This window comes from Pseudophryne corroboree, chromosome 5 (genome assembly GCF_028390025.1).
Source record: "Pseudophryne corroboree isolate aPseCor3 chromosome 5, aPseCor3.hap2, whole genome shotgun sequence".
Lineage (NCBI taxonomy): Eukaryota > Metazoa > Chordata > Amphibia > Anura > Myobatrachidae > Pseudophryne > Pseudophryne corroboree.
Genome location: NC_086448.1, coordinates 73,808,930 through 73,834,052, shown reverse-complemented (window position 1 = coordinate 73,834,052; position 25,123 = coordinate 73,808,930). Strand labels below are relative to the sequence as shown.

General features: G+C 47.3%; 1 protein-coding gene across 1 annotated transcript in view; it reads right to left on the bottom strand.

The window, feature by feature from the left end:
• Positions 1-23,627, bottom strand: part of LOC134928789 (serum paraoxonase/arylesterase 2-like) — a 106,444-nt gene extending 82,817 nt beyond the window's left edge. The window contains exon 1 of the mRNA XM_063924783.1: positions 23,481-23,627. Within this exon, the coding sequence (XP_063780853.1) occupies positions 23,481-23,554 (74 nt within the window). The 5' untranslated portion in view covers positions 23,555-23,627. The remainder of the gene's footprint in view (positions 1-23,480) is intronic.
• Between the last annotated feature and the right edge of the window lie 1,496 nt (positions 23,628-25,123).

Genomic DNA, 25,123 nt, shown 5'->3' with positions numbered 1-25,123 from the left:
TCGTCTATGTAATGATACTATAAATTAAGTCTTATGGTATCGATACATAGATGATATAGGCCAGTGATAGCTAACCTTGACACTCCAGCTGTTGTTGAAAAACATATCCCAGCATGCCCTGCTACAGTTTTGTTATTTGGCCATGCTAAAACTGATGCAGGGCATGCTGGGATGTGTAGTTCAACAACAGCTGGAGTGTCAAGGTTAGCCATCACTTATATATAGGCGGTAATTCAGATCTGATCGCTGGACAGCGATTTTTGCAGCCCTGCGATCAGATACTGTAGTCACCGCCGACAGGGGGAGTGTATTTTCGCTGTGCAAGTGTGCGATCGCATGTGTAGCAGAGCTGCACAAACTGTTTTTGTGCAATTTCTGCTCAGCCCAGGACTTACTCAGCCGCTGCGATGATAGGGGCCGTTGCTGACATCAGAATACCTCTCTCCAAATGCCTGGTCCCTCCTGCGTTTTCCTGGACACTCCCTGAAAACGGTCAGTTGCCACCCACAAATGCCCTCTTCCTGTCAATCTCCTTGCATTTGCGAATGGATCCTTCGCACAAACTCATCGCTGTCCGATGATCCCCGTTGTTGTCTGACCAGAATGCGCATTGCGATGCATATGCATGCGCAGTACAGACCTGATCACAGGCTGTGAGAAAACGCAGCCTAACAATACGGTCTAAATTAGGCCTATAGTCTTCATCTGGGATGGCTCTTGACATCCGTCTGTGGGAGGAAGGAGCCATACACCTCCAGTCCAGTCTGCAGATTTGGAGGCACCAAAAAGATGTTTCCAGAGCCTCCTTTTCCTTAAACCAACTAAACGCCCCAGTCTGTCCCCTGGTAACAGTGGCCATTTTGGCACACAAAAATGCAGCTATGCATTAATAATATGTGATATTAACCTCTCATAAAGTTTTGCAGTTAATAGTTCTTATTGTTTTGTCCACAGAGGTAATGTTAGCTGATTGCTAAACTTCTCAGTTTTCATAACACCTATGCTGACCTTCATTGCCTTTAGAGGCTATTGCTTACATTATTCAAGTGTTTACACCTGTTATATGGACTACAGTGTGCTATGGGCTATCCGATGGTTCTTGGTGACGCTCATGCAGTTACACTTGCCCAGCAGTCTTTTAGCCTCCTGCAGCCAAAGACTTTGCCTATAGCAGCCGCCTTTCCAGGGCAGATTAGGTCCGCCCCGTACTCAGATGCCCCCAGGTTTTATGTAAAGACAAGGTGGCTATTGGAGGCTGGGCAAGAGTAGGTTGCAGTACGGTGAGACGTACACAGAACCCTGGCTAGATGCCGTTGCACTATTTGCGGACAGAGAGAGATAACCTAATGCACAGGTTGGAATATAATATTAAGACGATAACTATGTACATGCAACAATGCACAGGATGTTATGAACAACAAGATGGTAAATACTAATGATTTGTAATGCAACAATGCACAGGATATTATAATAAAGAAATGTTGGCAAGACAGTGTCTGTGTGGAAGCTCCCCACCAAAACCTGAGTATACGGCAAGCAGGATCAGATCAGGAATCAATCAGGCAAGGTTTCAGAATCACGGGTGTTAAACAGGCTGACAGAATCTCACACGAGCTGACAGGTTCTCTCAAAAGCAGGAACTATCCCCAGCGATTTGGGAGAGGCCAGGAAGGGAATATAAATGGTGCTGCACCAATCAGAACCCAGTGGACTTCTTAACAAATAAACTCTATGCAGCTGCTCCGATCAGCCCCAAAGATGAGATAAATGAAAGGACGTGCAGCTGTGTTGCTGCACGTCCACAGGTCACTGCCAGACTAGTTGCCCTGCATCCGGGAACACTGCCTGCGTCTAGTGTCCCAGTTGCTAGGCGCTCGGCGGCTCCCAGTCTCCACTGCGATAGCGTTGCTAAGCACAGGACGGGACCCGGAAGCGCCGGTGAATGAGGGAGTGCAGCGTCCCAGTAGCTTGGCAACGGCCGGAACCTGCCTCCTCCACAAGCCATGCTGACAGGTTCTCACAAAATCAGGAACTATCCCCAGCGATTTGGGAGAGGCCAGGAAGGGAATATAAATGGTGCTGCACCAATCAGAACCCAGAATACCCTCCAACTGTACCTTTTGGCAGGTAAAGTACCTTTTTTATGGACTGTACCGATTTTTGGCTCTCCAAACTTCCATTGAAAGTATACGCCCCCTTTACCAGTGACCACACCCCTTTTCGAATTTGTACCGATTTTTATGTGTAAAATGTTGGAGGGTATGACCCAGTGGTCTTAACAAATAAACTCTCTGCAAATGCTCCCATCAGCCCCAAAGATGAGGTAATAAATAAAAGGACGTGCAGCTGCGCTGCTGTACATCCACTGCCAGACTAGTTGCCCAGTAACCCGGAATGCTGCCTGCGTTTAGTCTCCCAGTTGCTAGGTGCTCGGTGGCTCCCAGTCGCCCCTGCGATAGCATTGCTAAGCACAGGGCGGGACCCGGAAACGCCGCCTGACGGAGGAAGTGCAGCATCTCCGTCGCTTGTCAACGGCCGGGACCTGCCTCCTCCATGAGCCACGCTGCGGCTGATAACAGTACCCCCCTCCTTGAAGAGGGGTTAAGAAGCCCTAGAACCTGGTTTCTGGGGATATTTCTTAAAAAATCCTTTTTTTAATTCAGGAGCATGGATGAACCTCCCAGGCACCCAAGCTCTCTTCTCAGGACCGTAGACTTTCCAATTAACTAAACAATGTACTTGACCCCGCACAAACTTGGAGTGCAGGATTCTCTCAACAACAAACTCTTGACATCCCCGAATCATGACCGGAGAAGGTCTCCTGAAACTTCTTACTTATTTTTTAGAAACAAATGCCGGTTTAAACAGAGAACAATAGAAGGAATTATTGATTCTCAAAGATCTGGGTAATTGAAGATGGAAAGCAACAAGATTGATTTTCTGGATGATTTAAAATGGTCCAATGTAATGGGGACCCAGTTTCTGAGATGTGTGGCGCAGTTTGATGTTTCGGGCAGATAACCACACCATGTCTCCCTACTATGAAAGAACAAGGTTTCCGAAACTGTCAGCAAATCTCTTAGACCGGGCTGCCACATCTCCAAGGCTTGATGTACTTACCTCCAAATCCTCCTGAGACGAGACACGGGAGAAAAAGAAGAACTAATCTGTTGTGATGGAGTGAAAGTATTAAATTTAGGATAAATACTGGAAACATAAAAGAAAGGAGACTTGGAAGTTGAAGAGTGTTCAGAATTCAGGTAAGTGGTCAACCCAATCATCCTGGTATTTAGAGATGTAACACCATAGATATTGCTCCAACGATTGATTAACCCGTTCTGTCTGCCATTGGACTGTGGATGATAACCTGATGAGAGACTGATATTGATTCCCCAGTTCCGCAACAAAAAGACCTCCAGAAACGGGCTATGTATTGAGAGCCTCTAGCTGAGACAATTTCTTGTGGTAGGCCATGAATACGGAATATGTGTTGAATGAACAATGAGGCAAGGTCCTTTGCAGTAGACAGATTAGACAGTGGAATGAAATGAGCCATTTTACTGAAATGTTAACTACTACCCAGATGATCGAGCATTTGGAAGATCTTGGCAGGTACCCAATAAAATCCATTGACAAATGGGTCCATGGCTTGGAGGGTACAGACAGAGGAAGTAATTGTCCAGAAGGAAGTACACGAGGAGACTTGTTTTTGGCACTGACATGACAGGCCCTAACAAACTCTTGAACGTCTGTCTTGATATTTGGCCACCATACTGAGCGCGAGAGAAGGTGTAAAGCCTTATTAACCCCTGGATGTCCTGAGGTCTTGTTGAAATGGAACTCAGATAACACGGCCGCTCTCAGTTTCGCTGGAACAAAACAGGAGTCCTGAAGGAGTCTCAGATGAGGCCTGCATCTGTGCTGACTGGACTTGGGAGGCAAGATTCATGGTTAGACCAGCAAGAATACATCCTTGAGTGTGAATCGGCTCCAGAAGCGTAACAACTTCATGGCTAGACAGAGAATTCCAGGATAAAGCGTCAGCTTTGATGTTTTTGGAGCCGGGCCTATAGGTAATTATGAAATTGAACCTAGCAAAGAATAACGCCCATATGGCTTGCCGAGAGTTCAATCTTTTAGCAGATTCAAGATAGACTAGATTTTGTTGTCTGTAAATACGGTTACTGTATGTCTTGCTCCATCCAGCCAGTGCCTCCATTCCTCCAAAGCACATTTGACTGCTAAGAGCTCTCGATTTCCTACATCATAGTTGACTTCAGCAGGGGAAAATTTCCGAGAGAAAAAGGCACAGGGGTGGAGTTTATGACTGACTGGATCCTCTTGTGAAAGAATGGCTCCAGCGCCTACTTCGGAGGTATCCACTTCTACTATGAAAGGCAGATCTGGATCGGGAAGCAAAGATAAATGCTTTTTTAAGGTCCGCAAATGCCTTTACCGCCTGTGGTGACCAATGAGCAGGATCCGCACCTTTTTTGGTTAGACTTACAATTGGGGCTACAATTGAAGAAAATTAATCAAAAAATCTTCTGTAGTAGTTTGCAAAACCGAGGAAACGTTGAGTGGCTTTTAGATTAGAGGGTCGAATCCATTCCACAATTACCTGAAGTTTCTTAGGGTCCATAGAAAACCCCTTGGAGGTGATGATGTATCCTAGGAAGCCCACCTTCTCCATCTCAAATTCACATTTTTCCAATTTTGCATAGAGATGATTCTCCCTGAGCTTGGTGAGGACCGCTTTCACGTGAGCTCGATGTTCATTGAGTGAGGCGGAGTAAATCAAAATATCATCAAGATAGATGACCACAAATCTTCCAAGGAATTCTCGAAGAATGTCAGTTATAAGATCCTGGAAGACGGCAGGGGTGTTAGAAAGTCCAAAAGGCATCACCAAATACTCGTAGGGGCCTGAGTGGGTATTGAATGCGGTTTTCCACTCGTCCCCCTGCCAGATCCAAATGAGATTGTATGCTCCTCTCAAATCTATCTTAGAAAAAACTGTAGCATTTCTAAGCTAATCAAATAAGACGGAGATCAGAGGTAATGGATATGAATTTTTGACCGGCATTTTATTCAGTCCCCTGTAATCGATGCATGGCCATAATGAGCTGTCCTTTATCCCGACAAAGAAAAATCCGGCTCCCACTGGTGACTTAGAAGGCATGATAAAGCCTTTTTCTAAACTCTCCCGGATGTATTCCTCCATAGCTTTCATCTTAGGCAAAGACGGCGGCCTTTAGGGAGTCTAGCTTCAGGTATAAGATTGATTGCACAATCATTAGGACGGTGAGGAGGCAAAGATTCAGCTTGTTGTTTGAAAAAAACATCCATGAAAGACATGTACTGGGTTGGCAATCCTTCAGGGATTGGAAGTGCTGAGCGGACTGGCATGGTCAGGCATTTGGCTACACATTCCATGACCCAGGAAACAAGATCTCCTGTACTCCAGTTGACTACTGGGTTATGAGCTTTTAGCCAGGGCAGGCCCAGAACTACTTGAGGTAAAGGGCAATGTACAAGGAAGAAAGGCAACTCTTCACAATGGCATATTCCAACACAAAACTGGAGGTCTGGAGTCCGGGTGCTCACCCGACCATTTTGAAGAGGATTGCCATCTAATCCACAGACGGAAATTGGTGGGCAAAGAGTCTCCATAGGAATTCCTCGGGCACAAGCAAATTTCAAATCCATAACATTTCCAGCAGCCCCGGAGTCAACAAAAGCAGTTATCTGACTTGGCCCAGAAGGGGTAATTAACCTAATAGGTAATAATAAAGAATTATTTGGGGAGATGGAACAGAGACCCGAAAAAATACTGCCTGAATTTCTCGGGTCTGCGAGTTTCCCGCCTTCTGCGGACAAGTGTTCGCCAGATGCCCCTTGATCCCGCAATAGAGACACAGTCCTAGACTGCGACATCTCGCCTTCTCTTGAGGCGTCAAGCGGACAGCTCCAATCTGCATGGGTTCCTCAGTATTCCCTGTAACCTCTGGCACCATCCAATGAGATGTAAGTATGGGAACCTCTTTCTCCATTCACCGCTCTCGGATCCGCCTATCTGTTTTGATGGCTAACTCCATAAGTGCATCCAGAGTGGCTGGAGAAGGATATTGAACGAGAAAATCCTTAATTTGCTCTGTCATTCCACCCACAGTCATTGGCCCATCAGCGAAATTCGGTACAATATACCTCGGCAGAATTTCTCCTTTGCTTAAGGGAACGAAGATGGGCCTCTGCGGATGCCTCCCGATCTGTGTCATCATAGAGGACCCCTAAGGCTTTAAAGAAGGAATCCACGGAATGCAGACTGGGGTGATCTGCTGAAAGGCCAAAGGCCCAAGATTGTGGGTCACCTTGCAACAGGGAAATTACGATTCCCACTAGCTTGGTCTTAGAACCTGAAGAGTAAGGCCTGAGCTTGAAATACAGTTTACAACTCTCCCAGAAGTTCACAAACTGTTTACGGTCCCCAGAGAACCTATCTGGGAGGTTTAATTTAGGTTCCCTTGGCGCAGGTGATGAGACAGTCTGGGTTCTACGATTTTCCTCCTGAGTGTCCACACAAAGGGTAAGATCCCGTAGCTGCTGGGTCAAACCCTGGATCTGGCCTGCCAGAATCTAAGCCGGATTTTGAGGTGGATCCATCTGGAGACGAACGACCCACGAAGCTACGCTTTTTAGGCTGGTGATACTGTTACGTGGACTACAGTGTGCTATGGGCTATTCTATGGTTCTTGGTGACACTCACACAACTACCCTTGCCCAGCAGTCTTTTAGCCTCCTGCAGCCAAAGACTTCGCCTATAGCAGCTGCCTATCCAGGACAGATTAGGTCGTACTCAGATGCCCCCAGGTTTTATGTAAAGACAAGGCGGCTATTGGAGGTTGGGCAAGAGTAGGTTGCAGTATGGTGAGACGTACACAGAACCCTGGCTAGATGCCGTTGCACTATTTGCGGACAGAGAGAGATAACCTAATGCACAGGTTGGAATATAATATTAAGACAATAACAATGTACATGCAACAATGCACAGGGTGTTATGAACAACAAGATGGTAAATACTAATGATTTGTAATGCAACAATGCACAGGATATTATAATAAAGAAATGTTGGCAAGACAGTGCCTGTGTGGAAACTTCCCACCAAAACCTGAGTATACGGCAAGCTGGATCAGATCAGGGATCAATCAGGCAAGGTCTCAGAATCACGGGTGTTAAACAGGCTGACAGGTTCTCACACGAGCTGACAGGTTCTCTCAAAAGCAGGAACTATCCCCAGCGATTTGGGAGAGGCCAGGAAGGGAATATAAATGGTGCTGCACCAATCAGAACCCAGTGGACTTCTTAACAAATAAACTCTATGCAGCTGCTCCGATCAGCCCCAAAGATGAGATAAATGAAAGGACGTGCAGCTGTGTTGCTGCACGTCCACAGGTCACTGCCAGACTAGTTGCCCTGCAACCGGGAACACTGCCTGTGTCTAGTGTCCCAGTTGCTAGGCGCTCGGCGGCTCCCAGTCTCCACTGCGATAGCGTTGCTAAGAACAGGACGGGACCCGGAAGCGCCGGGTGATGGAGGAAGTGCAGCGTCCCAGTAGCTTGGCAACGGCCGGAACCTGCCTCCTCCACAAGCCATGCTGCGGCTGATAACACCAGTGCCATAACTTCGAGTTACAGCACCCTGTGCCACTCACGCCCCCTAATGTATGATGTAACAATGTCATGTAGTAGGGGCAGAGCCATCAACTGCCAATTTAGTGCTGCCCACGGAGCCCTGCACTCTGTGCAGTGGCACCAGTCGCACACCCTTAGTTACAGCCCTGGTTTATACAACTTTGTGCCTTCAGAGGTAGTTTTAACTTTAAGGTCATTAGGCTAATCTTTCTTTTGCTGAACTTGTATGCCTTCTAAGGTTATTAGAGCCAATAACAAAGCTTTGTCTTCATCTTATCTGCAGTTTGATGGTTTTCCAAATGTAACACTGATTGACACTAGTATAAAGTCTGTTTATATTTGCACTTATAAAGATCTGTAGATATTAAGTACAACATACATGGTCTAAAACATGACTGTAAAGGTAGCGCTAATCCTCCACACCAAATTTTTTTCACATATATTTTAGGATGTGTTTCTTATACTGTACATTTCTGTTAGGACATCGGCAAATGATGCTTTCCCACGGGCTAATAACTACTGCTTTAGAAAGACTGTAGTGGTATGGAAACATATCAGTATCTGACATCACTACTGTGCAACCTCTAACTAGGCTAGGGGCTCAATTTATTTTTGTTAATCATGAGGTACAGCTGCAAAACTCAGCGTGGCCAGAAATCAGTGCACCATAAATTACTTTAAATGCTGCAAAAAGGCAATAGTAAATGTGGGCACTTTGGTGGTCATTCCGAGTTGTTCGCTCGTTGCCGTTTTTCGCAACGGAGCGATTAGGGGTAAAATGTGCATACGCATGGTACGCAGCGGGCATGCATTCAGTAATTTAACACAAAACTTTGGAGATTTGCACAAGTTCGAGCGACGTTTTTTCATCGCTCGAGTGATCGTTGTGTGATTGACAGGAAGTGGGTATTTCTGGGCGGAAACTGGCCGTTTTCAGGGAGTATGCTAAAAAAAGCAGGCGTGCCAGGTAAAAACGCAGGAGTGTCTGGGGAAACGGGGGAGTGGCTGGCCGAACACAGGGCTTGTTTGTGACGTCAAACCAGGAACTAAACGGACTGAGGTGATCGCAATCTAGGAGTAGGTCTGTAGCTACTCAGAAACTGCACGGAATTATTTAGTAGCAGTTCGCTATTCTGCTAAGCTAAGATACACTCCCAGAGGGTGGCGGCCTAGCGTGTGCAATGCTGCTAAAAGCAGCTAGCGAGTGAGCAACTCAGAATGACCAACTTTGATATTAAGGAAAAAAACAATGACTGTATGGTGGTTTTACATAGATGTTATTGTAATGAGAAAACGAACCCCAGTACAACTTTTGTTCTGTGGCTGAATGAATTCTGCCTTCTCCCCTGTTCATGCACTGCCAGCAAATGACTGTTTGGTAATCAGACCTGTGTAGGGTCATATAAAGTTTTTCTGTCAGAGCTGACTGTACAAACCCAAGCCACATCCAGTTCTTTCTCAGCTTGTTAGATATGGATATGCAGCCCACTCAGCACACATCTGTCCCCCCCGCTCAGCACTCAGCACAATGTGTGCTGAGCGAGGGGGGGCAGAGGGGGACACTGACTTCACCCAGCGGTGAAGTGAGCGAAGTGAGCAATCTGGCTAGATTGTGCATGCATGCAGGTCAATCTAAAGTCAGCTATAGCGATGTGTGGCCCTATCGCTATGGGCATACACACGTAGAGATCCGTGCTTAATTTCTAAGCAATCTAGTCAGATAGCTTAGACATTAAGCAAAAATCGCTCCATGTGTACCCCCCTTATATTATTTTATAAAGACTCATGCCTAATCTGACATCTGAAGGATAAAGTACCAGGTCATTTATCATATATATTTAATTACTTGCATTTCACAGTCACATACCTCCCAACTTTCTTCTGCAGTAAAGAGGGACACACACGCGGCTTCGTGCTCCCGAAAAGGGGACATGGCCTATGAAAAGGGGTCGAGGCTTCGCAGTGGGATCCGTGATCGCGAGCCACGCCCCATTTTCGTCAGTGAGGGGGCATGCCTAGCGCTCCGTGAGCTGTTGGGATGCCCCCTCTCCTCCTGTCTCACCACTGCCCTGCCTAGCAGAGCAGCGAGTACAGGAGCCTCCCGACTGCCCCCCACCGCGGGACACTGCGGGTGGGGCAGCGGGACAGTCCCGCGAAAATCGGTACAGTTGGGAGGTATGCAGTCACTTAATTACCCACTAAGGGCCTGAGGTGGAAGCTGCTGCATCGCCTCTAACACCTCTGTTGCAGTAATCGTGGGTCCGATAATATGCAATTGTTAGTTTAAGTCTTTCCCTTGTGCACTAGTGTGGTACTAATGCGAGACCTCCAGGACTGACAGGGTCCCAGTAGCCCGAACTGTGTGTCCAGGCCAGGTGCTACCTGCTCAGCAAAGGGATGCAGAGCACGTAGGTGCCAGGCAGGAGAGGTGCTGTACCTGCTCTGCATCCCTGTGCTGAGCATGGGCCCCCTGCTGCAAGCCGCTGTGCCTGTCACTAAATGACAGGTAGCGGCACTGGCATCTGAAAGCCTCCTCTCCCCCTCCCCTTCTGTGACAGATCGGATGGAGGGGGCGGAGTTACATGGGTGGAGGGGCGGGGCTAAATGGATGGAGGGGTGGAGCTACACAGGACCATCAGACTGCAGTGCCACAGAGGAGGACATGCTGCTCCAGATCCTGCCAGCCAGGGAGAGTAAAGATGGGTACACACTGGCCGATATAACGGCCGTTCTATTGAACGGCCGATATATCGCGGGTCCGTCGGCCAATGTGTACGGGCGATATGTCTGTGAACTCCATCGTTCACAGACATATCGCGTCGGCCCCGCAGCACAGCCAACGGCCAATATATCTACCGATATATTGGCGCATCGCTGTGTGTGTATTCCCGTACACATGCTGCGGCAGCCAGCGGTGATTGACAGCTGAACTGGCCCGTCCAGTTCATGACGTCAGTCCCCGACGGATCGGGCAGTGTGTATGCACAGCACACTGCTCGATCCGTCCATAGATATATCTGCAGATCAATTGATCTGCAGATATATCTATCAGTGTGTACCCACCTTAAGTGAGAAAGTCTGTGTGTGTGTGTGTTTATATGTGTGTGTGTATATGTATGTGTGTGTGTATATGTATGTAAGTGTATTTATGTATGTGTATGTGTGCGGGGGATGTGAATAAACTGCACTTCTGTGGGCGTTACATGTAAGCTGCGCTAGTACTGGGGCGTTACATGTAAGCTGCGCTACTACTGGGGCGTTACTACTGGGAAGTTATGTGTAAGCTGCGCTACTACTGGGGCGTTACGTGTAAGTTGCGCTACTACTGGGGCGTTACGTGTAAGCTGCGCTACTACTGGGGCGTTACATATAAGTTGTGCTACTACTGGGGCGTTACGTGTAAGCTGCGCTACTACTGGGGCGTTACCTGTAAGCTGCGCTTCTACTGGGGCATTACATGTAAGCTGCGCTACTACTGGGGTGTTACGTGTAAGCTGCGCTACTACTGGGGTGTTACGTGTAAGCTGCATTGCTACTGCGGTCATTATGTGTAAGCGGCACTACTACTGGGGTCGTTATGTTTAAGCGGCGCTACTACTGGGGTCGTTATGTGTAAGCGGCACTACTACTGGGGTCGTTATGTGTAAGCGGCGCTACTACTGGGGTCATTATGTGTAAGCTGTGCTACTACTGGGGTCAATATGTTTAAGCGGCGCTACTACTGGGGTCATTATGTGCAAGCGGCGCTACTACTGGGGTCCTTATGTGTAAGCGGCGCTACTACTGGGGTCATTATGTGTAAGCGGTGCTACTACTGGGGTCGTTATGTGTAAGCGGCGCTACTACTGGGGTCCTTATGTGCAAGCGGCGCTACTACTGGGGTCATTATGTGTGTAAGCGGTGCTACTACTGGGGTCGTTATGTGTAAGCAGCGCTACTACTGGGGTCCTTATGTGTAAGCGGCGCTACTACTGGGGTCATTATGTGTGTAAGCGGTGCTACTACTGGGGTCGTTATGTGTAAGCAGCGCTACTACTGGGGTCCTTATGTGTAAGCAGCGCTACTACTGGGGTCCTTATGTGTAAGCGGCGCTACTACTGGGGTAATTATGTGTAAGCAGCGCTACTACTGGGGTCGTTATGTTTAAGCGGCGCTACTACTGGGGCATTACATGTAAGCTGCGCTACTACTGGGTTTATTATGTGTAAGCGGCGCTACTACTGGGGTTGTTATGTGTAAGTGGCGCTACTACTGGGGCATTACATGTAAGCTGCGCTACTACTGGGGTCATTATGTGTAAGCAGTGCTACTACCGGGGTTGTTATGTGTAAGTGGCGTTACTACAGTGGCGTTATGTGTAAGCGGCGCTACTACAGTGGTGTTATGTGTAAGCTGTGCTACAACTGCGGTGTTATGTGTAAGCAGCGCCACTACTGGTGGCGTTTTAAATGGGGGTACAATTGTGTGGCCATGCCCCTTCCTTGTGAGACCACATTCCTTTTTCGACGTGCGCTGTCCCTTTGTAAAGTATGGGAGGGCGCAAATTTATAGTTTGCAGGGGGGGGCGCTGAACACCCTAGCACCGGCCCTGTGTGTGTCTGAAAGTTTACTAAAATGGCGGCTGTGTGCCCCTGAATAATCAGAGACACAGGCACACTGCCCACAGCTTTGTTTGACTCCATCCCCACCCCCCTTTTTTTCAACATTAATCTATGACAAAAGTGAGCCGAGCAGTGGTGATTCTAGTGAAGCAAGTCAAAGAAATAACAGTCGTTGCTAGTTCGGATTATTTTGTCCATGAACAATAACAAATAATCGTTCAGCTACGCATATACGTGTGCAGAGTCCAAATGTAATTTTACTGTTTTACTGAGTATTTTAGTCAATCAAATAAAAAATGTCAAAGACATAACACAATGTATGTATGGTGTAATATTAGCAAGGAATAGATTTTGCCATTTTAATTTCAAATAACATGAAGCATACATCCCAACTGTCCCAAATCTAGGGCCGGCAGAGCCCTAATTACGGGAAGGTTAAGGGCAGCCTATTATTATTATTATTATTATCCTTTATTTATATGGCGCCACACGGGTTCCGCAGCGCCCAATTACAGAGTACATAAATAATCAATTAACCATACTTGCTCTAACAATAGAACTTCAACACTTTTCAGAGAACAAATGATCAATTAGCAACTACTATAGGAGCACATAGTTTGAAAGAGGAGACTCCCCTCTTTCAAGACAGGGTGCCCCATGTGTGTGCACGGCAGTATTAAGGAGATGGGGTAAGGGCATACCGTGCCCTATCGATGGAAAATTATTTTTGATTCAGAGGTGCACTCAGTTGCATGCACAGCTGCGAGTGGACTTGATACATTATGCTAATGACTCATACGCCAACTTGTGTATAGAGAGGCCCACTATCGTCGCTTACATATAAAAGTGAAACCATCGGGAACATTGGAGGCATATCGGTCGCACCACTAAACCTCTAAGCAACAGTATGCTGTCTCACTTAAGATGCTTGGGCCTCTCCAGCTTCACAGTGGCTGACTATGGCGTTTTTATGTAGCCATTCCCCCGTTACCCCCAAGTGCTTTACAAATTCTCTGTGCATGCAGATAGATCCACGGTTATCTTGGCTTCTTTGCTGCGCCTAGGCACACCATGGTTTTTTACATAAACCCTTCATCTATTATTCTCAGCTGCAATACAATACAGAGAACAATACAGCAGGGGATTAAGGGGTAGATGTATTAACCAGGAGAAGGCATAAGGAAGTAATAAACCAGTGATAAAGCAGTGTTAAGTGCAAGGTGATAATGCACCAGCCAATTAGCTCCTAACTGTTAATTTACATATGGGAGCTGATTGGCTGGTATGTTTATCACCTTGCCTTTATCACTGGTTTATCACTTCCTTATGCCTTCTCCAGGTTAATAAATCTGCCCCTAAATTATTACAGCAGGGGATTAAGTTCAACTGCCCAGTCTCAATTAATCCTATTAAAGGCCAAGATAAACATGAACCCATCTGTACATCAGTACTTTACAAAATGAGTGCCCCTGATTTTATAAATGCCAGGTTAGGGAAGACCTTTCCTGTAGTGCAGGGGGGTATTACCTGGTGTGCACACTGATCACCAGGAAATAATCTCTATGGGGGTCATATAGTTTGAAAAAGAGGACTTCCCTCCTTTAAACCAGGGTGCCTCCATCACTCTAGGTGCCAGGGTTGGGACTTAAAGTTCCTCCTCCTATTTTGGCAATATTTTTTATTTTTAACTTTAAAATGACAGCCCCACTGATGCTAGGGACTTCCCAATGGTGGGGAGAAGGTGAGCTTGCAGTGAGGACTTTACTGTGAATGACAAATGACAAAATACAAATTCTATTGCTTGTTCTGTGGATGCAATAAATATTTCAGGTGCATTTGATTAGATATTTTCTACTCAGTGTTTTCTAATATTACAGCAACCTTTACACCCGGCATAGCTGACCTTGTACACTGATCTGTTAACAAGTCTTGTATCATTCAGATAAAAAAGAAAATGCAGGTGCACACTCTAATCGCTAAGAAAACTAGTAATCTTACATTTGCTGTCTACGTATTAGAATGGGCACTATAAATGCTAAGACCTGGATACATTTATATAATGTGTCAGTATTAGGAATGTTAGGGACCCACCTGATGAGGCCACCGTGACGTGGTAGGTGGGCCGACATATTTGGCCAAAATGTGCTAAGAACATATATTTTACTCCATGTTAAATTGTAGAGTTTATTATAACTGTTCTGATTACCGGTTTTCTTAGTGCTTAGAGTGTGCACCTACATTTTCTTGTCCCTTTTTCAGGCGAGCACGTGGTCCCTCATGACACCTCCCTCTTATTCCTGATACCTGAAGCTGAGAGCTGGATCATGCATGCCCTATTTATTTTCAGTGATACACCACTGCAGCTCTAACCGATGTGCTTCAATCTGCAAACCATCCAGTCCTCTTCCACAGAGCTCAGTGATTAATTTTAAAATACAGTAGACCAAGTAAGGTTGTACACTGAAGGAGTGGCCATCCATGGTCACCATCGATGGTGCTATCATTACTAGCCATTAATGACAGGCTACCATCAGAAAACATCAATGTGTAAAAATTATATTTTTGGGTTGCACATATATGTGTAGGGCAGCGGCTTATTCTTTCCTGCTGATTCCTGCGGCAGCGTGACAGGCGGATGTGTAACTATAGTGGGTGCAGGGGTTCCCACACAGATCATACTTTGTTTTCAAACATGTAAAAGAGATGTGTTTTGCTTTCAGGTGACAAGCAATATGAGGTGCTGAGGTGAGGACCAGCTATCATTCACAATCTTTTATTTTTCTGATAAATACGCCTGCCATAGTACATTTTATGGTTTTACTGTATTTAATAAAATCCCTTAGTATATTGCAGGCTCATCTCTGTTTATTTTTATGTCCAGGTCTCTATATGCTGGTGCATTGGATTAAATCAGGGTACCCTAATGACGATGAATTAAATTAATTGAAATGTTGGCTACTGTATCTGCTGCTGTACAGAGTTTTATCATTTCAAACTGCCAGATAATCTTTGACACAAGATTAAAGAGACAACCTGCTGTGTCCCAACACCTCCCTGGGCTTCCTCTTGGTCCAGCCCTAAACCCAGGCCGCCTTACCCCGGGGAACCCGAACTGTTGTGCCCTGTCCTGCAAACACCTGGGGTGGCATCCGGACTGGACTGCCACATATCCTCCTCCTAAGCTTCGAGCCTACTGGTGAAGCTGAGTCCTTCTTCGGCGCACATACCTGCTCGCCAATCTCAGCAAGCATACCCCTTTTCGGGTCGGTCTCTCTCCGAGTCCTCCTCCCCCCCCTCTAGCTTCACCCCACAGAGCTTTGCACCTTTTGAGGAGAGGAACTACCTTGAAAGGGCATCCGCGTTGTCCTGTAATCCTCCTGCTCTGTGCTGGACCTTGAAGCGGTACGGCTGGAGGACAAGGAACCACCGTGTTACCCGGGCGTTGGTCTCCTTATTTAGGCACATCCATTGGAGTGGAGCATGATCGGTGATTAAGGTAAACTCCTTTCTTAGGATATAGTACCTCAGAGTCTCTACTGCCCACTTGATAGACAGACATTCCTGCTCTACCATAGCATATCACTGTTCCCTAGGCAGTAGTTTCTTGTTGAGATAGAGGACTGGCTTCTCTTCCCCACCTACCTCTTGAGACAACACTGCACCGAGGCCTGTTCCTGAAGCATCCGTCTGCAGGATGAACCTTTTACCGAAGTCCAGGGCTATCAACACTGGTGCTTTACACAGGGCACTTTTTAAGTCTTTCCAGGCCTCATGTACTTAGACGTCCACACAAGCTTGTCCGGACTTTGCTTTTTCAAGCAGTGAGTGGGGCTGCTCTGGTGTCAAAGTTTGGGATAAACTTGCGGTAATATCCCACCAGGCCTAAAAAGGCCCTGAGTTGGGTTTTCCTCTCAGGCTTTGGCCAGGCAGCAACCGCCTCCACCTTATTGACCTGAGCTTTGATTTGGCCCCGGCCCACCACGTACCCCAAGTACTTAGCCTCCAACATACCTATAGCACACTTCTCTGGGTTGGCCGTGAAGCCGTGGAAGTGCAGAGTCTTTAATACGGCTTCCACTTTGGCCAGATGAAGCCCGTAGAGGACTGGGGAACCTCTCGGATGGCGAGCATCAGAAAAGGTAGGAGCTGATCCCAATCCCTTTTGTCCTGGGCGACTGCCCTCCTGAGCATCTGCTTGAGTGTGCGGTTAAAACGCTCCACCAAGCCATCAGTCTGGGGATGATACACTGAGGAGCAAATCTTCTTAACCCCCAGCAGCTGATATAAGTCGCTCATCAGCCGGGACATAAAGGGGGTCTCCTGGTCAGTGAGGACCTCCTTGGGTATGCCCAGGTGGGAGAAGATCAACAATAGTTCTTTGCCAATGTCTTCATATTTCTTAGAGGGATGGCTTAAGGGTATCGTGTGGCATAATCAAGGAGGACTAAGATATACTGATGTCCCCTTGCTGATTTTTCTACTGGACCCACAATATCCATCCCAATCCTTTCAAAAGGAACGGAAATTATTGGAAGAGGGATGAGAGGAGCTCTGTACTGGGGCTTTGGTGCGGTACGCTGACAGATGGGAAACTCCTGACAGTACTTTGCTAACAACGCTCGGATTGCCGGCCGGAAAAAAACGCTTCTGTATCATCTGCAGAGTTTTCTCCTCCCCCAAATGTCCTCCCCACAACTGTGAATGGGCAGCTTCCAGGAACAGAGGCTGATGGACCTGTGGTACTTTCTTACTCCGTTCCTCGACAACCTGATATAGTAAATCCTTCTCTACTATGAAATAAGGCCTGCGCCCCTGGGTAAGGGTGAATACATTTTCCCATTATAAGTACAAATGTTCTGGAAAGCATTCGCGAGGTTTGGGTCTTCCCGCTGGTCTCGTCCGAAATCCTGAAACGACATGACAGTTGTCAATGTCCTTTCGTCACTCGCCTCCTCCGGATCAGTCAGCTTTTCTGGCATAGACGTACCGACTCCACACACAAACACACACACACACTCGGTTTACTGAAGACTTATTGATCTTCGAGCCACGAAGCTGGGAGAGGAAGGCTGCTCCTCGAGTTGAAATGCCAGCAGTTCCGATAGGCCAGGGAAACCTCGCCCCAGGATCAAAGGATAGGGTGAGAGCGGGGCGACGGCTGCCACAAGCTGGATTGTCCGCCCCCGATGTTGCACTGGAAACTGCACTCTGGAGTACTTGCGAGTGGCACCATGGATGCAGAGCACCTCAACCGCAGGTAAGACCTGATCAGCGCCTTCAGGGACCGACCCCGCGGAGATAATTGACAACTCACTCCCGGTATCGACAAGCGCCTGGATTGGCCGTGCTGCAATCTAGAGGGTCACCTGGACCCGGGAGGGCACAGACGAACCCTTGCTTCTGACGCAGCTGTAGACTGGTTGCCCTGATTTCCCTGCTCCGCACTCCATAGGCTCAGGTTGTTTGGTACAGTCCTTTCGGATATCGCCCTGTTCCCCGCACTCATAGCAGATGACCGGATTGGTCTGGGCCCCCATTTCTGGAGGTTGACGGGTCCGGGGTCTTGGGACTGGTCGAGTCTCTCGGTCTGAGGGCTTAGCCATTTTCCCCAGTGCAGCATATCACACCATTGCAGTGGCTAGGTCCTCCATATTTTGAGGGTCAGCCTGGAGAATCCACCTCTGTATGCCTCTGTCTAAGACACAGTGGTCTATGGCTACAGTCTCCACCACTTGGGCAGCCGTATTCCTTTTCGGCTGAAGCCAAGACCTCGCCATTTTTAGAAGTTCAGCCAGCTGGATTTGAGAATCATCTGTCGAGGTCCAACGCCAGTCCTGGAACCGCTGGGCCTTGGTTACACCGATGCGACCCAATATGCCAGCTTTAAGCTGCAAATAGGTGGATGTCTTGTCCGCCAGGAGGTCGTGGTACATTTTCTGGGGATCCCCCGTCAAATCAGCTTATTCGCCCAGCTATCCTCTGGCCATCCCAGGCGTGCGGCCGCGCGCTCAAAGGTCCCCAAGTAGGCTTCCACATCATCTGAGGGACACATCTTTTGCAACGGCCTAGGCTCACCCACTGCATCACGAATCAGGCGCAGGGTTTCCTGCTGAGCCTGTACCTGTATTTGGAGAAGCTGCATCTGGGATTGTTGCTCTGCAGCCACATTAGTTAGGGCCCGTAACAACTCCTCCATGGTGGACGGGATGGATGCACGATATATGAATCTCACGTCCCCTAACATACACCACTAAACCACAATTCAACACAAAATAAAACCACAACTTTTTTTTTTGTAAACGAATTGACACCCCTTGCTGGCTGGTTACTAACCTGACCAGAGGAAGTTTGCAGAGTCTGTGGAGACTGTCACGGCTCCAGCGGCTCCTGCAGCCGCTGGGTTCCCGCTGCGCTTGGTGCATCCAGAAGAGGGTCCTTGTTTGGGTGCCAATTTGTAACAAGCGACCTTCCACCAGATAAGACGCTGACACAGTTGTATGAAAGAAATGCAGACCGTTTACTTCCACAGCATAGTAAACATTGCGGTGAGAGGGCTTGTGTCTCACCACAATAACCCATTATTGTGGAATCAGCTCCCTCCAAGGGAGAAGAAAACAAGGCCTGCAGATTCTGCACCTGTAGTGGAAGTTTATAATTCCAGGCTTTCTAAATTGCTTCTAAACCGGTTTCGGATGCGGTTTCAGCATTTACACCTTGAGAGGCCTGATTTTCACCCACCCTGATGCTACATGATTGTATTGAAGTTGTGTATTGTTCTAATCTGGCTACTGTTGTTGACTCTTTGCCAGTATACCACTTTATTGTAGCAAACACTTGTTTACTATATTTTCAATTAACCTTGTTATAATAATAAATCATCATTTTTTACGGACTCACACTATGCTTTCCCATTAATTATGTTAACATATGAACCACTGACTGGACATATGCTGTGAATGAGGCAAAGAGGCACACAAAGATGACCATAGCTTAAAGGAAAGTTATTTTATTTCATTTTATTTCCTTTTATTGCACCACTAAGTAGCAATATTCCACTTGACTCTCCGTTATATCACAAAAGCGCACTCTCTTGCTCCACATCCATTACTCATAGTCTAGCTCGGTTATTGGGGTATTTCCAGGATCAGGAGGGAGCAGCTATAGCATTTGTGTTCCACCATTTGCGCCAAGAAATCTTCCAAACCTTCATTTCATATATTCACAAAGGTCTATCTGAAGCTTTTGGCCCCTCTCCCCACCCTTACCTAGAATAATACTGTAGCTTTACCAAGAATGTGAATAGACCTGCATGTTAGAGATAGTCATGTTGCATAATTGCCGTCTCTAGCTTCCAGGGACAGCCCCTGGTGTGAAATTACAGTCTCTGTAAATGTCCCAATTTCTCAGTTAGGAACAACTTCCCAATTTGTTTAACTCTATGCACAGAGGGGGTAATTCTGAGTTGATCGCAGCAGGATTTTTGGTAGCAGTTGGGAAAAACCACTGCAGGGGAGGCAGATATAACATGTGCAGAGAGAGTTAGATTTGGGTGTGGTGTGTTCAATCTGCAATCTAAATTGCAGTGTAAAAATAAAGCAGCCAGTATTTACCCTGCACAGAAACAAAATAACCCACCCAAATCTAACTCTCTCTGCACATGTTATATCTGCCCTCTCTGCAGTGCACATGGGGGGTAATTCCAAGTTGATCGCAGCAGGAAATTTTTTAGCAGTTGGGCAAAACCATGTGCACTGCAGCGGGGCCAGATATAACATTTGCAGAGAGAGTCAGATTTGGGTGGGTTATTTTGTTTCTGTGCAGGGTAAATACTGGATGCTTTATTTTTACATTGCAAATTAGATTGCAGATTGAACTCACCACACCCAAATCTATCTCTCTCTGCACATGTTATATCTGCCCCTCCTGCAGTGCACATGGTTTTGCCCAACTGCTACAAAATTTCCTGCTGCGATCAACTTGGAATTAGGCCCATGGTTTTGCCCAACTGCTAAAAAATTTCCTGCTGCGATCAACTTGGAATTACCCCCAGTATTAGATGCAATTCTCACTACAGACGGCTTTAATCATTTTTGCAAAACAGACCTGGGTATCCGGTCTTTAGGTCGACCATGTCTAGGTCGACAGTGTCTAGGTCGACACTCACTGAAGGTCGACACATAATTAGGTTGACAGGTATAGAAGGGACATGGGCAAGGTCGACACTCAAAATGTCGACACAGTTTTTAAGGGGTTTTGGGGGGTTTCAGGACCTTTTCATACCTCCTCTATCCAAGTGGGCATAGAGTTGGTTATAAACCTTGCGGACGTAGCGAGCCATCATGCCCGAAGCGTGCCCCGCGAGGGGATGCGTTTCAACTGTTGGTGGTATCAGGTGGTAATTTAAGTGAAAAACAAAACAAAATCCCTTAAAACCTGTGTCAACCTTTTGAGTGTCGACCTTGCCCACGTCGACATAATGAGCAGGTTGACCTTCCATGCCTGTCAACCTATTCATGCGTCGATCTTCAGTCAATATCGACCTAGTCACTGTGGACCTTCGCTGGTCGACCTAGTGACTATCAACCTAGCCAGGGTCGATCCTATGATCCACACCCACAGACCTGTACATATTGGGATATTAATGCCTATTGTCGCGTCTTTGAATTTGATTTGTTTTCGGCAAATGTACCTATGTAGAGCTGGCTTGCAGTAAATAATTGCTTTTGTTTTGTTTTTGCATTATCATCACATTTTTTAATATATATTTTTAATACAAAGGTTTATCGTGACTGTAAATTATATTCCTCGGCCTCCGTTGTTACCCCCAAATTTCATTATTTTCTGGATGAGGCATCTTTGATTTAACCCCTTTGATCAGAGGTGTAGCTAGGCGCCATGGTGCCCGTAGCAAGGGTATGTTTTGGTGCCCCTCTCCCCTGTACCGAATATGGGCCTAGCCAACATGTAATGGCATGTTACATTTGAAAAGAAACAATAACAATGTGACAGGGCCGGTTCTAGACCTTGTGGAGCTCAGGGAGAAAGTTTCCTTTGGCTGCCCCCCATGTTTAAAATAGGGTCAGTGCGAAGGATTGAAACGACAATGGCCCTCATTCCGAGTTTGTTCGCTCGCTAGCTGGCTGCTTTTAGCAGCATTGCACACGCTAGGCCGCCGCCCTCTGGGAGTGTATCTTATCTTAGCAGAAGTGCGAACGAAAGATTAGCAGATTTGCTACTAAATATTTTCTTGCAGTTTCTGAGTAGCTCCAGACCTACTCCTAGATTGCGATCAGCTCAGTCCGTTTAGTTCCTGGTTTGACGTCACAAACACGCCCTGCGTTCAGCCAGCCACTCCCCCATTTTTCCAGACACTCCCGTGTTTTTCCCTGACACGCCTGCGTTTTTTAGCACACTCCGGAAAACGCTGTTACCACCCAAAAACGCCCCTTTCCTGTCAATCACTCACCGATCAGCAGTGCGACTGAAAAGCGCCGCACGAACACCAGCAAAGCTACGCAGTTAGCAACAAATCGCAGCATAGCGAAAATCGGCAACGAGCGAACAACTCGGAATGACCCCCAATATACGGGTATGGCAGCTTGGAGGGTGTAATGGTTAGCATTACTGCCTCACAGCACTGAGGTCATGGGTTTGAGTCCCATCATGGCCCTAACTGTTTGGATTTTGTATATTCTCCCCATGCTTGTGTGGGTTTCCTCTTGGTATTCCGATTTCCTCCCACAATACAAAAATATACTGGTAGGGTAATTGGCTCCCAACAAAAATTAACCCTGCTGTGCCGCAGCAGCATGAGGGGGCAGAGAGAGGTGCTGCAGCATCAATGTAGAGAGAAGTGCTGCAGCAGCCGGGCCAGAAAGAGGTGCTGCAGCAGCTACTGCAGATAGAGGTTGTGCAGCAGCAGCAGCTGGGGCAGAGAGAGGAGCTGCAGAAGCTAAGGCAGATAGAGCTGCTGCAGCTGCAGCAACACTGAAGTAGAGACATGTGCTGCAGCTTCCAGAAAAGAGGGAGGTGCTGCAGCAGCGGGGGCAGGGAGTGGTGCTGCAGGACAGAAGGGGCCCTGATGCACAGCTACAAGTAGACAGTGAGACATATAAAGAGGGCGTGCAGTGCTGTCGTCTCTGGCCTACCCTGCTCCCTGCCTAGTCTCCGAGTCAGTGTGCGCCCCCTCTGCTTCTCCTCCTCCTGCTCTGTGGCTGCCAGTACAGTGGGTATCAGTATGATATGCCAGCTGTTAGGGTCCCATTGGTTAGCAGATCGAAAGTCGGAATACCAGCGGCAAGCGCAGCATGTCCCCTTGCGGGCTCGCTGCGCTTGCCACGATGCGGGCACGGTGGCGACCAAATTATTCCCCCTCGGGTGGTGGCGTGTATGGGATTCCGATCGCCGGCATTTCTCTGGTTGTCAGAATTCCAATGTCAGTAAACTGATTGCCTCCTGTACAGTGGCCCACGGGAAGGGGGGGTGGTGGGTGCCATACTTTTTCTTGCGCCCGCAGCTCGCCCTCCACCTGAGCCACCCTCGCTACACCCCTGCCTTTGATACAGTGATATATAGAGGGGTGAATACAGGGTGGCACTCGATATACCGGTGGTCGGGAACCCTGCTCTCAGCATACCAGCGCCGGGTTCCTGACTGCCGGGATACTGACAACTATTTTTTCCTCTTGGGGTGTCCACAACACCCCTGGAGAGAGAATAAATAGTGTGGCGCGCGTAGTGAGTGCAGCGAGCCCGCAAGGAGCTCTTTTGTGCTTGCCCCGCTGCCGGCATTCCGGCGGTCGGGATCCCGGCGCCGGTATGCTGGCTGCAGACATACCGACCACCAGCCATTCGTAGTGGACATATGAACACATTAGCATTCGCCTAAAGCATGCAATAAAAATGCAATAACAATGTGATAAATCATACGATACATACGATGGGAAAACACACAATAAAAGCAGGAAAAAAGCCTCTGAAATACTTTTTAACGCAGGAACAGATTTGATACATATGCCCTAATATATTTTTATCTGAGATATAAGCCATTTATTGGAGATTATAGAAAGTACAAACACCTACATATTGTATTACTCTTGCTTAGGGAACATATAAATACTATAGAAAGACGTCCTGTATAGTTCTCTGGTTATCAGAACTTCATCAACTGTAGAGAAAGTAAAACTTACGTTAATTGTATGATCCTTTCTCCTAGAAAGGCCAGGATGAGCCCGATGAGCGTGAGACTGAGCAGTTTCCCCATGTCAGTCTGACTCTGTGATCTGCTATAGGATTCTTACATAAAGATTACACAGTGAGAGCTGGGACTGGGGGGAGGGAGGATCCCTGATCTGAGAGATTGGACAGAGCTTTGTGTACACTCCCTTGTACTTCTGAGCCTACAATGCTTTATCTGCTCTGCACACTGCTCCTGACTTTCTGTAGGACAATAGTTTTCTGCCAGGACTAATGCTCACTAAAGGGGGGTACTCACGGAGCGATCGCTGCTTAAAATCTAAGCAATCTGACCAGATTGCTTAGATTTCAAGTCTGATCGCTCCTTGTGTAGCTCCTACAGCGATAGCGATGCGCAGCCCCGTTCACCCGCTGGGTGAAATGAGCAGCGCCTCCGTCTCCCCCCGCACGCTCAGCACAGATCGCGCTGTGCTGAGCGGCGGGAGAGATGTGTGCTGAGCGGTTCGCTCAGCACACATCTCTCCCGCGTCGGCCAGTGAGTACTGGCCTTTAGGGGCCTATTGATCAAGGCCGGTGCAAGGGTGTTCGGCGCCCTCTCTACCATACTTAATAAAGAGACAATGCAGTATGAAGTCTCACGCCGCAAAAAAACAGGTGGGGCGTGGTCACACAATAGTACCAATTCAAATTACTCCATGCAGTAGCACAATCTTGTTCACATTTACACCGCTCATAGCGCACAGAGGGAACTCGATTCACCTCTGTTGGTACTCCGACTGTCATTTTACACTTTACGGCAGGCAAGAGTCCCCACTTTACACATTACGGCAGGCAAGAGTCCCCATTTTACACATTACGGCAGGCAAGAGTCCCCACTTTACACATTACGGCAGGCAAGAGTCCCCACTTTACACATTACGGTAGGCAAGTGTCCCCATTTTACACATTTCGGCAGGCAAGAGTCCCCATTTTATACATTATGGCAGGCAAGAGTCCCCACTTTACACATTACGGTAGGCAAGTGTCCCCATTTTATACATTACGGCAGGCAAGAGTCTCCATTTTATACATTACGGTAGGCAAGTGTCCCCATTTTATACATCACGGCAGGCAAGAGTCCCCATTTTATACATTACGCCAGGCAGGTGTCCCCATTTTACACATTAGGGCAGGCAGGTGTCCCCATTTTACGCATTACGGCAGGCAGGTGTCCCCATTTTACGCATTACGGAAAGGCAAGAGTCCCCATTTTACACATTATAGCAGGCAGGTGTCCCCATTTTACACATTTTTTTATTAGTATAATCAATTTTTAGTAAAAGATTTTAAAAGACATAAACAAAGAAAGAAAGACACCTATACAGTTACAAATACATAAACACTGATACAAATAAGGCAAATATACACAGATCTGAATGAATACATGTCTGATGGTGAGATGGCAAACCTGCAGAGGAGAGTGAAACCGTAAAAGGCAAAATATAGCAAGTAGGCAGGTGGCAGAGTTTAACACTCGAGGGGCAGGGGATATTCCATAGAAATATCGCAGGGAAATCTAGCTATGTCTGCGAAAGGGCTACGGTGTATTGCGGAAGTTATAGGTGTTCTCAAACATAAGGAACATAAAAACTAAAAG